The 18,679-nt window shown below is 42.8% G+C and overlaps 1 protein-coding gene across 4 annotated transcripts; it reads right to left on the bottom strand.

Moving 5' to 3' along the window:
* On the bottom strand, positions 1–17,450 carry eef1da (eukaryotic translation elongation factor 1 delta a (guanine nucleotide exchange protein)). 4 transcript variants are annotated; one of them, XM_076294480.1, is made up of 9 exons: positions 17,341–17,406; positions 16,460–16,516; positions 14,143–14,269; positions 11,201–11,278; positions 3,862–3,952; positions 2,147–2,253; positions 1,510–1,710; positions 753–947; positions 1–131 (listed from the first exon to the last, which is right to left on the bottom strand). In XM_076294480.1, exons 3-9 carry the CDS (start codon positions 14,257–14,259, stop codon positions 93–95), a joined length of 828 nt encoding a protein of 275 aa, XP_076150595.1. In that variant the 5' UTR covers positions 14,260–14,269; positions 16,460–16,516; positions 17,341–17,406; the 3' UTR covers positions 1–92. The 4 variants fall into 4 exon arrangements, with proteins under 4 accessions (XP_076150595.1, XP_076150594.1, XP_076150596.1 ...); XM_076294479.1 differs by lacking the exon at positions 16,460–16,516 and having other exon boundaries at positions 17,341–17,450; XM_076294481.1 differs by lacking the exons at positions 11,201–11,278; positions 16,460–16,516 and having other exon boundaries at positions 17,341–17,450.
* Positions 17,451–18,679: the final 1,229 nt, after the last annotated feature.

The following is an 18,679-nucleotide window of genomic DNA, read 5'->3' as shown; positions in this document are numbered from 1 at the left end:
CATTCTTAACGCAAAACTGTTTTTATTTGAAACCGTTCAAACTTAAAGCAGCAAAAACACCAGCACAGCACACCAATCTGGACCAAGGAGGCTTAGATCTTGTTGAAGGCAGCAACATCCACACTTTGGACCTGAAATAGCCAGACATACAGACCAATCAGTTGATTTAAAATAAATAAATAAATAAATAAATAAATAAATAAATTGTAGTAGAAGTTTTGCACCTTTGTCATTGTTAACTTTTTTGTTTAACTGAATGTATTACTAAATTGGATAATTTCACTAATTTACAAAACACACTTTATTATTCAATTGTGAGTTCCATGGCATGTTTTGTAAGTGTTAATATATACAAACTGAAGCAGCTGCTTATTTTTTACAAGATTTTGTGAATTTTAGGGCAGGATCAACATAATCTGGAATATTATTGGGATTTAAAATCCAGATTTTGGCCAAGAATTTAATTAAAACACCCAGAATTTAATCCTGGCTACAGGTAGGAGTAAAATATCCTAAAATATATATCCGGTATCAGATTCACATTAAACGCCCAAGTTTGGTAACAAATTCACACACTTATTTGAAGACACTCGCCACTGGAAGACAACGGTCTCTTAACAAAATACAATTAATAAACAAACAATATATAAAATGTACATTTTGTCCACACCTCTACATTCTGTCTACACCTAGGTTTGACTGATCATCCAAGGGAAACAAAATGCTGTTAACATTAAACAGATGGTACTCACATAGTCCTCAAACTTGGTGATCTCCTCCTCCAGGTAGTCTGTGCCCACCTTGTCGTCCTCCACCACGCAGTTGATCTGCAGCTTCTTGATGCCATAGCCCACAGGCACCAGCTTAGAGGCGCCCCACAGGAGCCCATCTGTCTGGACAGAGCGCACACACTCCTCCATCTTGGCCATGTCCGTCTCGTCGTCCCACTGGGAGGCAGAGAAGGCCATACACACACACACACACACACGTCAAAACACTGCTTCCCTCGCACAACACCACACAAACAACCACACAGAGACAAACCGAGGCGGACACATACACACACTCAAAACACTCCACTGGATGCTTCAAGGCGATGCATAATATATGAGTGTGAGATAATCCTCAGAGTCCAGATTCTCCAGCTTAAAGAAGCTCTGCAGGCAGGCTAGTGCTTTTACAGCTTTAGGAGAATGACCCTGTTTATTTGTCAGCACCCACACACACATATAGTGTTAGATGTTGAATGTTTCAATACTATTGTATCTTTATCAATCATTCATGCTCCAAAGCACACTGAATTTGACGTCAGAGAGAGCTAGGTAGAGAGTGAGAGAGTGAGAGCGAGCGAGGCAGTTACAACAGAGACAGGGAGAAAGAAAGAAACAAACGCAAAACAAAATAAAAACAAATGCATCCAATTCCAGACAAAACACTAGATCATGCACATCACAACAGCTGCAGCAAGTGCTGCACCAGAAAGGGGAGAATAATACTGCTGCCACGTACAGGCTTGACGTCGAGCAGGATGGAGGATTTGGCGATGAGCACTGGCTTCTTGGACTTCTTTTCAGTGTACGCCTTCACCCTCTCTGCCTTGAGGCGCTCTGCCTCCTCATCGTCATCGTCGTCGCCGAACAGGTCCAAGTCATCATCATCCTCCTCCTCATCTTTCACTTCGACCTTCTTAGGCGCCTGGACAACCACGGTCTGTGCAAGGCATTAACAAAATAGAAAAAATAATGATTTACATTTGTGATTATGGAATCAGGGTTCCCACACATCAAATTCAAAACCTTTTCAAGACTTTTCCAGGCCCAACTCCTTGATATTCAAGGAACTAACGCAGCATACAAGAACATACATATATGTGTGTGTGTGTGTGTGTGTGTGTGTATATATATATATATATATATATATTTTTTTTTTAATATGTATATATTCGTATTCCCATTTGAATCCTCATTCGTTTACCGCAGAGCAGGTTAAACACGATGACTACTCATAGGCCCCTTCTCGAACTCAATCCACCTCCCACATCCAGGGCAGAGGTGGAAGAGGAACTCTGTTACATGACGTCCGAGGCTCCAAGTTGCTGGCCAGCAGGCTGATCCTGCTAGCGAGGGTCCTGGCCCAGGAGACTCACCTTGGCGGCGTGTGCGGAGGCTGGTGAAGCGGCAGCAGGTTTGGCCTTCTCCAGCACGGTGAGACGCGCCTCCATCTTGGACATCATGGATCTGAGGTCATTCACAGCTGCTCATCGCAACAGGGAGAGAGAGAGAGGGTGGAACAGAGTTCAACAAGCACATTCATTAACAAGCTCTTAGTGCTGAATGTCCTGTGGATTTTAAATCCAGTAATCCAGCCTTGACACTTTCCTTGACCTTACACACATAAACCTTACCATTTCAGCTACATCCACATCAAAATACAATTCAACATGGGATCTAAATTTAGATATATTCACAACTATTCTAGTTCATACAGAACACACACAGGATTCTAAGGCTGGGTGATGTGGCTGAAAAATGTAATATCACTGTAGTCGGGTTAACCTCATGGCGGTGGAAAAACTGGATGCAGTGCGTCAGATGTTTGGGCAAAGGCAGTTGTATGCTTTTTATTTCCTTTTGCCGCAGGTAAGAAAAAAAAAAAAAATGAAATAAACAAAAAAGAAAAAAACACTCCAATGCAACACTTCTCAATTAACACTAAAACTTAAACTTTCAAAACAGCTCCAATAATCACAATTCAAAAATATAACAATTCTCCCCCCACAAGGATTGACTGATGTGTACAGCTATTCAATGTCTAGGTGTTGTCTCAAGCTCACTTCAGACCCTTCTCTCCTTTAGACCTGTTTTGGCCAAGAATATATTTTGCATGGCCTAACCCACCATCATAACCAAAATCAATTATCTCTCCAAACATACATTTCTGGTTCAAATATCACCATACATAGTCAACACAATACTCTTCACATATTTAACTGCCTAACATCATTATACATCCTCTGTATCCCCCTTAAATATTCCCCCAACACATGAAAGCCAAAAACACCCCTCTTATCTCACACACTTGATCCCTGCACATCTCGGACGTCACACCCCCCAATGCACAAAGTCCTTCCCGACTTCATGTCGGGTCCCTTCCCAGCCTACAGCAGCCGGAAGCCAGTGCAAAGTGAGTGTTTCATAGTCTTTGTCCATGTTTGTGAACCGTTTGTACCGCGTTTCATTGTCTTTGGCCTTTCAGTAACGTTGCGATTTATGTTTGTGTTGCAGGCGGCGTCCTGAATGCCTTGGAATGTCATGTTCGTGTGTGCGCTGGAATACTATGTTTGTGCTAACGTGCTAATAAAAGGGTGTTTGTGAATCACGGTCTCAGCTGTATTCACTTTAGGGGTAGCGGGCAGCCGCACCGCTACAATCACGTTCATTACCATCAAATAATCTTTTTTTTTTTAAATCCCTTAACATAGCACCTTCAACAGCATTATGTTGCGTCAACATCCTCTGTTCTCTAGATATTTACTCGCTTTTAAAGACCACTCACATCCAACAGAATTAAACATAGCTCCTTTAAAAACTGGCTGTTGGTGTGTCATTCATTGCACATTATCCATTCCACATATATGACCATGACCGCCTGAACCAGAGAGAGAGAATGCTAGAGGATTGTGTGTTTGCTTGCGTGTTTGCTTTCCGGATGCTTTTAATGTGATGCATTTTAATGAAACCACTGAACATTCTATCAAAAACTATTATTGCGAATGATGAAGGTGTCAACTGCAATATATCGCTATTGTTTTAATCACCCAGGCCTACTGGATTCACATTCTACACACACACACACACACACCTTTGTGCAAGCTCTGGTTCTCCATCTCCAGACTCTTCATGCGTGACACAAGGTCTGTCTGGTCTCCAGCCCCTGTGCTGCTCGATGAGGTCTATTGACAAACAAAACCAAATCTGAGCATTCAGTCAACACACACACACAAATACATAAAGAATGTACGCATGGGGGATGGATGGGGTGGGCGAGGAGGCAGATGAGTATATAAGGCGTATGGGAGAGGGGTGGGGGTGGGCTGGGTGATAAGTGATCCAAATCAAAACAGTAATGGACTGGTGTGTGTGTGTGTGTGTGTGTGTGTGTGGGGGTCACTCAGAATGATAACACACTGATAATAACACAAAGTGACATGCAAGATTGGCCATGTGGCAACCAATAACACCATGCTTCAGTTGCAGTGGCCTACATGGAATCGGGAAAAGGCCACACTTGTAAAAGGAGCATGGCAATGACCCAGTAAATTAAAAAATTAAATAAATGAACATGCTGAAAATCAATTTACGTAATCACTTACACGCTTACTCTTAGAGTGGGACTCAAGATTGCATTGAAGAGAGTACACAACAGTAAATATTTGATGTGCAAGTCACACAACATCAGGCCTCTTACTAGAACAGTCTTTTTGACACTGGTTCAGATACAAGCTCTGCTAGTAAAACCTTCACTTCACAGGATGTTTGTAAATGTCGCAACTGACCCATGCAGACAGAGAATAACCAGTACAGCAGCATCATGAAAATGATAAATTCTCACAGTCTCCAAAAAGCTTTTAAAGCCAAATTGCTTGTACACTGATAACTGATAAAAAAAAAAAAAAAAAAAACTGACTCAACCAGGTCTGCACTCATGGACCTGGAGAAAAACCCCAAACCCAAAAGAGTTGCCTTCATAACCTTCTAGCCAACGCCCAGATATCTGAACCAATGAGACTAGTTATGGTATAAGGTCCAATGTTTTCAGGTCATCACTGTTCCACACAGTCAAACACATTCATTTATCAGTAAATCACTTTACGAGTAACACTATATATGAGGCACACCCTTAATAAATAAATAAATAAATAAATAAATGAGGGGAAAAAGTGTCAGTATCGCTTTAAAAGGTCTCCACAGCTCGGCTCCAAAACCTCCCACAAACACTTCAGGGAGAGCATGCAGTCAGTCGGTGAGCCACTCCACCCACCACCACCACCACCACCACCTCCTCCCCTTCCCTGAGACCACAGGCAGCAGAGCGGGCAGAGCAGAGGTCCTCCTCCTCCTCCCCCTCTGCCTCCGACTCTGCTGCTGGGACACCCTGCCGGTGCCCGTGTGGTCAGGTGCACTCAGCGGTGCCACACGAGGTTGGCAAGCGGCTGCCTGCTCGAGGCAGGTGGTGGGCGTCATGGGGCAACAGCGGGGGAGTGGACGAGGCAGCACGCCTTCTGGACACGAGCTGAGAGACACACACACACACACACGTGCAGTTAGCAGCCCACACCCTCCTCTTCGTCTTCCTGCGTCTCCGCCATTTGCACAGACGGCTGGCGAGAAGGGGGGGGGGCTTGGCTGGTGAACAGGCCGGGGGGGACTTACGGTCCGATTCCGGCGCTGCTGCTGCTTTTGGGGACGAGACTGACCCCGGCCTGGCTGCAGTGCGGTCTTCAGCTACGGTTCATTTACACAAAACCATTCAACAGGACATATTTACAGGGAGGACAAAGAGATGACAGACTATTGGACCCACTACAGGAAAGGGCTGCAAATGTAATAAGATGTAAGGGGAGCTGAGGAAAGAACAGGATTAACAGATTCAACACCAAGATAAATGAAAACATTATACTTTTTTAACAACATAGTTTAAACTAGAAAAGCATTTCCTGAAGGAAATACAGTGCATGAAAATGCAAAAATAAATAATGCAGATATAGTTACAATAGTGTTGCTAGGGTACATATGTTGGTTGTTATGCCAAATTAAGTGGGGGCTATGCTGATTGCTTGGGCAATCCTGTTGGTTGCTATGGTGGTTGCTAGGTTGACATTGTGGTGGTTGCTATGCTGTTGCTAAGGTATTTGACATGGTTGCTAGGCTGTTGCTAGGGTACTTGAGGTGGTTGCTAGGCTGTTGCTAGGTTAGTTGTGGTGGTTGCTATGCTGGTTGCTAGGTTACTCATTGGTTACTGTATTGGTTGCTAGGTTGTAACTGTGGGAGTGGTTGCTAGGCTGTTGCTATGGTACTTGAGGTGGTTGCTAGGCTGTTGCTATATTAGTTGTGGTGGTTGCTATGCTGGTTGCTAGATTGTAACTGTGGAAGTGGTTACTAGGCATAGTGGTTGCTATGCTGGTTGCTAGGTTGTAACTGTGGGAGTGGTTGCTAGGCTGTTGCTAGGGTATTTGACATGGTTGCTAGGCTGTTGCTAGGGTATTTGGTGTGGTTGCTATGTTTGTTGCTAGGTAGGTGGTGGTTTAATATAGTTGGAATGGCTGAACAGTTAAATAGGTGGATAGTTTAAATGGTTAAATTGTTTTTAAACAGTGAATTATTGTGGTGAGGACTTTTATTTTGAAACAGTTGGACAGAGGAAGCAGTGGAACAGGATCTGTAGTCTTAAGACAATGAGATTGTATGCTTAAAGCAGAGCCCGTCTACGGAGAGCCTGGCCACTCTGTATTAAGTCCCATTGTACCGAAATTTGGAGTTCCACTGAGGGCAATCGCCATGAGTGCAAAATGAATGGGAGTCAATGGAGCTAGACGGCTAAATTTGTCTCTCTCACCTGATTGTCGTTGACAAATCTCAGATTTGATTGTAGTTTGTATAACTTCAACATTGGTTATAGGTCAAGTTGAATGAACAAGTACTTGTCCTTTTGATTTCTTACAGGTTGGGTCTTTGTTGCCCATAACACGCTAGCATTGTGCTAATGAATGACGTCAGACATGTTTGAAAGGCTTTTTAGAACAATTAAGTGATTTAAAAAAATATAATACTCAACCAAGTATTTTCTTTGCCTCCCCTTTGGAATATAATATTCAAATTACTTGAAAAAAAATTATATCCTGAGAAAAGTAGATTTTGAGGGGTACAGCTCCATAGACCTCCATTCATTCTGCACTCGTGGACGAGCGCCCTCACATGGAACCACAGAAGGAACTGCAACCAGCTCAGAAACCGGAAGTTTTCCGAGAGTGGCAGTTCTCCCCTTATTAGACATTCTCTGCTTAAAGGAACACGCCACCCAATGTGAGATCTACAATTAGGTGTTAATTAATATTACTACGCTAGGTCGAAGTACTCCCAAGTGCTATTGCGCCACACATTGTAGTTCTCCTGTTTATTCGCTTGGAAAATCCCCACGTTTCATGTTGTGTGACCTTACACATTTTTATGAACTACTCGTGCAACTGTATTTAATTAGGGAAAATGTGGATGTTTTTGATTACTTCTATCTATGGCTACGTCTGAGCCCGCTAGCATAGCAACATGCTAACACATTCGCGCCGCGCACCAGAGCTTTTGAGTGCACGTACCGACACGGGAGAGGTATGACTCAACTCGTGAAAGTTAAGGTAAGAACATATATTACTACTGATATTGTGTGGCGTGTTCCTTTAAAGCAGGGATGTCAAAGTCAAAGACATTAGAGGGCCAAAAAAAATAAATTGCTACAAGCCGAGGGCCGGACTGGTTCAATGTTTATTAAAACATATTAAAATGACTGCACGTAACCTATTGAACCAAGACGTGTACTGTATTTTATTTAATGATTAAATGAATGACTGTGACTGAAGTGCGGGCAAAGTTTACACAAATGTACGATTTTTCCCATCCTTACCGACCTTGTCATAAAACTTGTTTAAATGATCATATGATGCCTCCTTGCTGCTTTGTCGTCTACATCAGCCTTTCTCAAACTTCTTTGACCTGAGGTCCAGTCAAGGCATAGCCTACTTTGGGGTCATAGGGCCCACCTACATGAACCCACCCCCTCCTCCCACCCCCCATTAAATTATCATAATGATATTACAATTATTATTATTATTATACTATATTGCTATACATGCACTTCAAAACAGTCAATGTTTAAAGTGCTAAGATTGTTCACAAAAGTTTGTGAAAACATGCACATCAGAGTACTGCTTTACTAATGTAAAATATAATTAGGCCTACAATAGTTTCATTGTTTTTGCATTGTTGCATGATGCTTGCATGAGAAATACTTCTCAAAACAACAGCAGTTATATGGGTGCCGTTGTTTTGGGATGTTTCCCTCATGCAAGCATCATACACCGATAGAATATTTATATGCTATTTAATGACATTTCATTTGAATGCCTGAATGTAAGGACTCAGGAGACACAATACCAGCTTGTGTAAATGGTAAATGGTGGATCAGATCATGCGTAAATCACTGATCTGGAGATCTTTAACTATCTTTAACTAAGACTAATTAATAGATTTTGGCTGACTTTAATACTTAATGCCAAACAGTGTTTTATATAGTCTCTGCTCTGTTTTTATGGAAGTTGCATAAATCCACGTCGTTCTATTAAATGCCGTTTCATAATTAGCCTTCCAATAGGTTGAAGCTTAGCTTTGCTACAGGCATGCATTGAATAAACGCTCATACCACGACTTAATTCTATGCCTCTATGTTTGATGACACTAAATTAACAAGTATTTCCTACTAATTTCAGAAATGTTTGTTTTCTTTTTCTGTCCGCGGCTCCTTGACCAATTGCGCAGCAAATTATCAGACGATGGCCCGGGAATAATTTCACTCTGCAGACCATTGTCCACATTGCGGACCGCGGCCCATAGTTTGACAAATGGTGACCTGCATGCTGCCATATTAAGGCCTTTTTACGGTGTGTTTTAGCCGGGTTTTCGTGTGGAAGGCTCTATAGAAATCTGGCACCCTATTCAACGAAGTTAAACTGAAAGAGCGTGCCGTTCACAGACACCAGAATTAACGAGTTCACAGTAACGTTCATCAGGCAGTAGTAGCCTAATACACCTATGTTCAGTTCACGTTCGCTCAAAATACATATGAACGAGTGACTTTCGTTCAATGAACGCGTTCAGGCACAACACTGGGGAGGGGGGTAGCTGAAAGTTGACATCTGCCCTGACTGAATACTGATGAATAATGAAGCCGAGGCCCACTTGCGGCGCCGCAGTGAGTTCGTGGGCTACCGTTGCATTGTGGGGAATGGAGTATTGATGCGCAAAACGGGCCGGTTCTAATACTAATCAAATATCATCCCGGGGGCCGTAGATAATTCATTTGCGGGCCTTGACTTTGACATGTCTGCCTGAGAAACTGACAGTTGGTGCAGGTGGCCTGGCCACCTGGCCTAGGATTCTAATTGCTTAACAGCCTAATTGTGATGTCATCAGCCCAATGTTAAGTCTATGGGGAAATTTTGAGTAGTTTTTAATTAATAGTTTAAAAAGTATAAAAGTTATAAAGATGAAAAATACAAAGCTCGGATGTCACAAGTAAGACCTACGTAACAAAGTTTGAAGGAAGTTTCTACGTTAAGCGGTTGAAGCTGCATTAACTGCGTTAGAAGAATAAGAAGAAGCCTAGGAAGAACAGTACAGTGCATTTTCATGCACTGTAAAAAAGGCTAGAGCATGTAAATAAAAAAATAAAGTTAAAACATTGTTTTTAAACAAAAGCAAAGCTTAACATAGTCCAGTCCCTCCCCAAAAGATAGAAGGCTGAACAGATTATCAAGAGCGTGATGTATGCCATACCGCACATATAGTCCTCTCACATCACAACACAACGCATCATAACACATCACAACACATCACATCAGAGTACAGCACATCACATCACATCACATCACATGCACACAGTATCAACACCGCTACAGAACCATCCACCATGTTACATATACCATACACATACATACAGACAGTGAGAGATCACAAGCATGCGTATTATGATGTAGTCGGACCATGCAACCACAGTGAAAGGTCCATAATGGATCTCCACCATGTAGATGGGGACCCTGCCCTTTTTGCGGTCATGCCTCGGTTGGGGTCACAAGACACTACAGACGCAAGGTCCACTACTGCACGCTCTACCCAGCCCTTGTGTGTGCGTGTGAGTGTGCGTATGCACGAGAGTGATCCAAGACAGGAGGTTAAAATGCGGGTTAAATTCAAATGCCATTCTCCTCGCACACATACATTCACAATATATTGTTGGATGGTCCACTAATACCACCAAGGGGATATTTCACATTTCTGGATTAGAAACAAACCTGGGTAAAATAAGGAGATGTTTGGCTTTGTTTTGCTGGGAGAATGAAGCCACAGGGCTCTTCTTTTAGGAGGCTTGCCACTTGCTTTGGGTTAACTTACCCAGCTTTGTCCCCATACCACAAATACACCCCAGAAGATGTTAGGAGATAACTGACCATCAATTTGTGCATTATTGCAAATAAGTCACAGTGATTTCTTGGAGCATGAACATTCTATGGGAATCTATCTGGAGTTCAACTTGATTTTATTTAGGGAAGGAGTGTAATGACTATGCGGACAAAGATTTGACAAAAATAAAAGTTAAATTAACTGATGCTAAGTTTAAGTTTTGGTTGAGTGGAAACTGAGCCATATTTTACACAGATACAGAATAAAAAAGACCCAGTCAAGTGGAACATGATGCTACATTGTGTAAGTCAAAAGCTGAATGAAAGCTGATTCCGTGACAATTTGCAACTATCAAACAGATTCCATTATAAGAAAAGAGGAAATGACACGGCATGTCTTTGGCATGAGTAGAGCAGCAGCCACTTCAACCTTGCATCTGTCAGTACCTGTGGCCTTGGAACCGGACAAGGACCCACACATTGCAGTTAAACAGGTGTTAGCAGTGTTAGACTTTCAAAAAGGGGGTACGTGGGAATCTTCCTTTAATAGGATTAAATCAAAATGCAACCATTTATACAAATGGTTGCAGAGGTTAAAACTGTACCCAAGTAAAAGGTTAGGGAGAGAGGTATTTTCCCCCTAAAAGTTGTTTTTACAATCCAACACGCAGGACAGGGGACGTAATGCAGGATGAGATACCCAGTCACAAGCTTATGCTACTGGGCTTTACTGACTGGGGGTGGGGGTGGGGGGTCTAAAGCGGTCTTCCGACTCAAGTTAGACATTCCTGGCTGTGGCATTAAAACACATTGGGGAAGGAAGTCTCAACACTGCTTTTTTCAGTACTCAAATCCATTCGGGAAGGGTTCCAACACAAAAAATAAATAAAAATGATGATGAAATAAACTTAGCCTATACGTACACGTCTGATTAGGGATTTCGTTTGGTCTGACTATGAAGGGAACGGTACTCACTCCGGCTAGGGATTTCTGGATATTCTGGCGGGCTTTAGCAATGTCCTGCAGGATGGCACTAGCTTCTCTCTCCTGAGGCTGAGAGGGGAGGAGGTACAGTGGAGAGGGGAGGAGGGGGGGCAGAGATGGGGGGGAGGGGGTCAAACAGGCAGGCAAAGCCAGATAGAAAGAGAGAGGGCAGGCAAACACACACACACGCTCACACACAAATATACATACATGTATACACGCACACACACACACACAAATATACATACACACACACACACACACACACACACACACACACACACACACACACACACACACACACACACACACACACACACACACACACACACTCTCAAACGTATATATAAACACACCCGCACATGTATGCGCACGCACGCACCCTCACACTCACACACTAAGAGAGAGAACAAGAGTTGAGAAGCTTCTTCTATATATTTCAACTCTGGTATATGCTAGCATTGCTAGAAAGCGAAGAGAAAGAAGAGAGAGCAGGCGAAGGACACTAGGGGCATACTGCGCAAGGCTCTGTGGCCTCTGACGGGCCCTGGGGCCTTAGCCTAACTCATAGCCTTGAATTTCCCCTTGGAGATCAATAAAGTATCTATCTACCTATCTATCTAGCCTGACTTACCATTACACCTGGCAACAGATGCTCTTCTTAGCCCAGCAATTCCTTACCCCTACTCTTGCAAGGGTAAAGCACCCCCCTGAGGGTTTTCTATTTGTTTCATAGACAAATATAACCTGACAAATGTCAAGTATTAATACCTTCCATTCAGATGTTAACTGGCATTTCAACTACTGGGTTCTAAATTCTGGCCCTGGCACAGCAGCCACTCCACTCTCCGTACCATCCACCTACCCCTGCTGAAAGCACACCTGATTAAACGCTGCGGTCATCAGTAGGCTCTGGGTTAGCAAAGAGTCACCTGGGGCCTAAACTACGAAGCAAGTTCAACACACTCGGGGCATCTTTTAGTTGGCTTGACAAGCCCCAAACAACCGTTCCATCGATTTTTCACATCTTTTTCTCGAGGTCACGAGTGCCAACAATACGGTATATCCTTGTGTTTTTAAAAGTCTAAGTTTACTTTACAGCTCATTATTTATGAATTGCATCATTACAATAACCTAACCTGTGACTTTGTAACCAAATCAACCAATGCATTGTCACTCGACACAATTCTGCCCCCACTTGTGTGTGTGGCAATGACATGGTCTAGCCAGCTAAATTAGAAAAGATAGGCCTAACAGCTTCCCAAGAGAAAGTCTGAAGCTGAAGTTCCTTTCAAAAGGATTCACTGTCAAACTAAGCAGACCAACAGAGTACATATCAGTTATATCCTTCAATGTTTTGTTGAAGAGCAATAATGTAGTCTAGCATTCCAAGTTACAGAATTGAAACTAATGCGTTAGCTTATGGCTAATATATATGAGATAGATATATATAGATAGATAGATAATGGCATAGAACGGTTAGCATAATCGATAAAAGTAGATATTTAGAGCGAACTTCAGTCCATTTACAAAAGGGTTACATAAGAAGAGCTCTTTGTTTACAACTGACTATTAAAATACTGAAAGGCTAATGTTTTCTCTCAATATAAAACGGTGTAGGAAAAACGCGACTAATTCATCAATGACACTTGAACGAACTAGCTGCACAAAATAAACATTTAGTGTGCGTGTGACAACGTGGACCCACTAGCGATCATGTGACTTGCTCTGCTGCAGCCAGGGGCTTCTTTTGAATTTCCCCTTGGGGATCAATAAAGTATCTATCTATCTATCTATCTATCTATCTATCTATCTATCTATCTTCTCCCGCTTCTGTTGCATGCACCTTCTGGATTTAGTGAATGTATGGGGTTTCAATGCGTGATTTCAAGTGTTTCCCCCCTAAGTAATTTAAATACTCGATAACGTCAATTTGCACATCATTAAAACAACAAATCACGATATTATCGCAGACGATATATATTGCCCAGCCCTAATATGTATCCTAAATTACAGAAACATTGTGTGAAAATAACATAAGACACTAAGAAAATATCTAGGTCTAGTGTCAGGCAGTCGATAACAATGTGTATAGGTTAGGCTTTTACAGGGCTTAAATCAAGGAAAATGTCTGTGCCTGAAGTTAGGCCATCAGACATTTTAAAGATCTTGTGTTATACGCTAATTTCCTACTTTCAATTTGCGGTCCACGCCTAATTTCAGGCAGAGTGCTTTTACCAGTTAGCTTTGATATCTAAGGTGCTTTGATTTAAGCTTTAAGGCTGCTATGCAGATAAAGCTTAGGCTTTTGTGCCACCAGCCAAAATAAATCAAGGTAAAGCCAATGTAATTTTTAAAAGGAACGATATTAACCCTTTTTGTATAACACTCTTACCGGTTACCATTTAGAGGAGAGGCCTTAGAACACTGGAACGGGAATGTTAAAAATGTTTTCGGTCAGAACGAATAGAAATGAAAATCATTCTGTTTTTAGTCTGATGGCAATAGACTTTCCAAAATTCCATGATATTCCAGAAATTCCATGACCCATGGGAACCCTGCCCAAATTTCTGCTTCGTAGTACAGGTCCCAGGTGAGCTGAGGAGTTCAATCACATAAGCAGAACAGGGAAAGATGGACCATGCAGAGAACAGAATGACTGCCACAGGGGCAGTGCTGAGAACCACTGCCATCACTGAGTTTTGGGTGAAAGCGATGTTAACTTGTCGTGAACTTGTTAAAACCACCCCCGCCACAATAACACTCACAGAAAAAGCCCAACACATTTATACGTCTCTCTTGCGTGAGGTGTATTCAGTAGGAAGCTAGCAATGGAGCAGGCGTGTGACTCATCTCCCTTTGGGGCAAAGACGAGAGTTGAGAGGCGTGCAGTGCGGAACAGAGTGGAGCGGAGAGGAGGGCAGGAGTCGTACCGGCTGTGCGGAGTGGGTGATGCCGTTCATGCCCTCGTAGAAGCGCCGCTCGGCCTCGTCATACCTGGGCTTGTCGAACCAGACACTGTCCTGCATCAGGCACTGGAGTCCACTCATGGTGACTGTTCTACAGACAGAGAAAGAGAAAATGCAAGAAAGAGATATTGAGTGCCAAGTTCAATGAAAACCATCAACAGCCGTGAACGAGATACAGCATTTAACTGCATTGACTCAACATACAAGCACTCAAAGATGCAGAACACAGATGCATACGTGGACAACTGGGGTGCAACTGGGGTTGCACTCAACTGTCTTTTATCAATTTGAAGTTTGAAAAAAGTAAACCACGCACAAAGACAACATGTTTGAAAAGGAAAAAATTAAAATGTGCCATGTATGAATAGGATGGACCTCATACATTAATCAACCAATATGGATCTACTAATAACATCTTAATGTGTGGTAGCGACCATTACTTAGCAAGAGACCGCTTCAAATCCACACTAACTTTTTTACAATTAAATTTACCAGCAGTTATTTTCATCTTAAAACTTTATTAAGTCCAACAGTTACCAGTTATGTCCAACAACATGACTGTCAGTGTAAACCAAACTAGTCCTCAAACTATTACAAGTTACAGCAGATATAAAAATAAGTAAATAAATAAATATAAAGTAAAAAGAAACCATGTGACGTGACAAATACGGATTGGACAAGCTATTTCTTCACAGTTAAGCTAGAGCTCCAATGCACGTCATCACAGCACAAAAAACAGGCATAGCAGAGAAAAAGTGTGAAGTTAGAAAACAAAACAAAACCTGACAAAAATTCAAACAGAAATAGTCTCTCCATGCGCAGGGGTACTTTGCGTACTTTCCAGGGTTCCTCTGATGAGTGTGCTCGGTCTCTGAGGACCCTCTGCTTCGTCCTCCTCGGCCCACCCCTGATCCATTGGACACCCTCGCCCGCTTTGGCTCCGATGACGAGCGGTAGTGCGTGCGGGTTGCATACTGGCGGCCACGGCCTCTATGGTAACTGCCTCCTCGGCCTCCCTGGTGATAACTCTCCTCCTGGTCGCCACGGTGCTGCGCAGCACTGGAACTGTAAGTGGTTGCGGCACCGCCAGTAGGGTTCCGTCTGGACCGGAAGACCAGGGCCCGGGGCACGCGCTCCCTAGGGGACGAGGTCGTCGGGGGGGAACTGGACTGCCACGTCTGGAAGGAGCCATCAGCCTGCTCGTACAGGCTGCGGTTCACCCACGTGCCTGCCGATGGCGACGAGGGGCTGAAAGGGGCTGCCTCGGCCCTCAGGCCGGCTCTCTCCGGCTCCGCCACAGCCTGGCTCTCCGAGTGGGTACGTCGGCGGCGCCCCACATGCAGGTTGTCTCCGTTCAGGCTGGGGTTGATGAGCATGGGGCCGTTCCCTGGGCGAAAGCCCCCTCCTCTGGGCCCGTTTGAGCCTCCACTGCCAGCACCGCCCCTCTGCCAAAAATCGGGTCGGGGCAAATCCCTCTGAGCGCACATCTGGTGTTTTCCAGCATATCAAGCAGGTGAGGTGAAAAAAGAAGGGGAAAAGCGAAATGTAGAAACATTCTAGCAAATTAGTCTTGAGTTCGGGTTAGTCACCACATCTCCAAGATGGCCACAAGTGAATCATAAAGCTAGAAGCACAACAGCCAGGGGATCGTGTAAAGTTACGGCTAGCCTTGGTCGGGCAGCATGGGACATTGATGCAAGTCCCCACAAAGCTTACGGTCATTGGCCTCAGAAGTAAAGCTTGGGAGCAGAGCCTTATTCAATCCCATAAAACCAAATCAATCACACCAAAAACATGACATTTAAAATGCTGATGAACAAGACTTCAAGACCTCACAGAAGACAACTGAACACAGAATTAATTTGACACATTCTCTGAAATTATAACAGATTAAAATTCTAGAAAAGCATTAAATAGAATTCCAGCAGACCAGTGCCATAGAAAACCAAAACATGGCAAGAAATTCCAAACAACATGGATTAGTGTTTTTGATCATCCTTGTTTTCAAAGAACAACCACATAAATCACACAAAGTTCAATCCAAGCACAAAAACAAACAAAAGATGCAGCAAGACATTTAACTATTAAATCAAGCAATACACATCAGTAATCATCAACAGTCGTCCAGACAGATAATATATCACAGTAAATCCTGAGAAATATAGGAGACCAGCTAACCAAAATACATGATGAGCATATCTCACACAAATGTTGAGAGCAATGGAATTCTCTCACAACAGGCCGGAAGCAATCACCAACACAAAACAGCCCCATCACTAACCTTGCAAGGTGTATAGTAACAATGATGCAGATAAGGTGCTTTGAGGCCTCTTCTGAACTTTAAATTATGAGCAATGGAAAAAGATGAGGGAACATTTTTGAGTGGAGATAAAACGTAGAGAACTAAGAGTACTTGAATAGCAAATAGAAACATTATTACACATGACATTATGTAAGGGAGAATGTATAGAACGCCTAGAAGTGCTAACCTAATGTAACCGGCTATCCAATATGGTGCGACAGTGGTAACCTTAACCTAAAAGCTGACGTAAGGTTCAACTCTGGAAAAAATAAAAATGGTGTGTCACTATGTCAGAGTTTTGATTTTCTTAACTTTTGCACGCAGCTTATCCTGAGGGCAGGTAATGCAGAAAGTCCATATCTATAGACAATACAAATGTCAGGACTTAACGTTAAATTGCTGAAACTCAACCTGTCAATCCAACTCATTCAAAGACATGCTGATAATGATACGACGGCTAGCAATAGCTATTTAGCATTAACGGGGCACCATGCTAGACCATTGACTGTAGAACCGTTGATGTCTACTGACACACGACTAAGGTGAAAGGGCACCTCTCAATTAGCTGTCTAATCACCATTACTTTAATTCCAGGTCGTTGCATCGTTACCATATAATTAATAAAAAGTCAAGACCTAACAGTTGTTACTTTGTAGTAAGCTAGCTAGGTATGCTAGCTAGCATAGGGAGGCACTAGCATAACTTGACTCAAGTAAATGGACTGACGCTGTTGAAAGACTTGCTTCTCAGCCACGTGGCGCTGGAACAGTGAGATGGAACGAGGCACAAACAGGATATTGGAGAAATTAAGTAAGATGTTTCCACCTCGCCGTAAATAATTGAAGTCTCTTTTCACTCACTTTTAGATTTACGATTTTAGCGGCCGGTGTTCAGCGGACAACCTCACTTCAGCACTTCGCTGGTCCGAAAGAGACAGATGAAAGCTAGTCAGCCAGAATTATTTGCGGAAAAGGGGTGATCAAATACACACATATCTGCATTCGCCAATAGTTCGGTTGCATTCACAATGAATATATACACAATGTATGGACACTGAAACATTTATGAGGCGACTCCGCCCAAGGCTAACAAAATATATGGTTTATTCACAGAAATGTTATAGTTGAAATGGTACGCTCCATAATACGCACCTCGCATTTGCGGAGATTGAAAACCCTCCCACTCCACCAGGGGCCCAATCTATGGACTCAACTAAACACAATTGAGCTTGCCAGCCTTCATAATGGGTTTAAAAGGATGAGTGATTAAAGAATGATTTCAATATCTCAGTTCAGTTCAGTTATGATGCTCAGATCGACAGTCTATTGAAGTCAATCGCATATCCATAGCCAAAGAAGAACAGCACAGCATTAGATTTTCTATTCAGTGATAGCGTAATTAAATTTGTATGGCTTTTAAGTTCGCACGCCGTGGACACAGTAGTGTTCAATGTAGTACTATTAAAGAAATCTTATCAAAGAATAGGACAAACTGAAAATATGAAGATGTATGACAATATCAAAAGTACAAAAGTGTGAAAAAGGGCAACATTGGATTGGGCTAATGCAGAGCTGGCCCTGACACATTTGATTGGTGTAAGAGGGTGTGGAGCCAATGAAATGAATGAATCTTACTCTCAATGTGTGAGTGTTGGCAGCTCTGCTAATGATGCTGTGCAACATGCGTGTCACGCAGTGTGCAAGCTCTCATCTGTAGGCCTACCATGAATACCGAAATTAAAACGGACAGGTAAGCAGTATCCCGTGTGAGTCAGGCGTAGACTGTTTTGATAAGCTCCAAACTGGATTTCTGTTCCTCATCTCCTGGAACATTTGGAGTAGCCTGTAAAATTGAGATGGACAGGATGTTTCCTCCCACCATAAACACGAAACTAAACAGACACCTCCAGGGCCAGACCCCAGATAGCAACTCTAGAGTCCTTGAGCTAGCTGGGCACATGTCAGACATAAAGTTTATATTCACCTCAAGACACTCAAAATGAGACTGAACAAAAGACTTCAAAAATAAACACTGTAAACAGTGAGCAAAAAAAGAGCATAGCAAAAATGCTATACAGTGTGGTGGATCTGAGTAAAGTAGGCTACACTTTTATGAGGAGTACATGACTGACTATTATAGGCCTAATCCTGTATAGAGATTTAATTAAGTTTGGCGGGCTTTTTAAATAGAAATTGAGTA

The sequence above is a fragment of the Alosa pseudoharengus genome, unplaced genomic scaffold, assembly GCF_046254945.1.
Source record: "Alosa pseudoharengus isolate Yale_2024_CS ecotype anadromous, Long Island Sound unplaced genomic scaffold, YU_APseudo_1.1 YU_APseudo_1.1_scf_2, whole genome shotgun sequence".
NCBI lineage: Eukaryota > Metazoa > Chordata > Actinopteri > Clupeiformes > Clupeidae > Alosa > Alosa pseudoharengus.
Note: the sequence above shows the minus strand (reverse complement) of the source record. Positions and strands in the feature narration are given on the sequence as shown.

Bases quoted from the DNA above. Each gene is read 5' to 3' on its own strand.
- eef1da (XM_076294479.1), bottom strand. From the start codon at position 14,259: ATGAGTGGACTCCAGTGCCTGATGCAGGACAGTGTCTGGTTCGACAAG. The intron at 11,279-14,142 runs GTACGACTCCTG...CTCCCCTCTCAG, and splicing joins TCACCCACTCCGCACAGCCG to CCTCAGGAGAGAGAAGCTAG. The intron at 1,711-2,146 runs GTGAGTCTCCTG...TGCCTTGCACAG, and splicing joins CCTCCGCACACGCCGCCAAG to ACCGTGGTTGTCCAGGCGCC.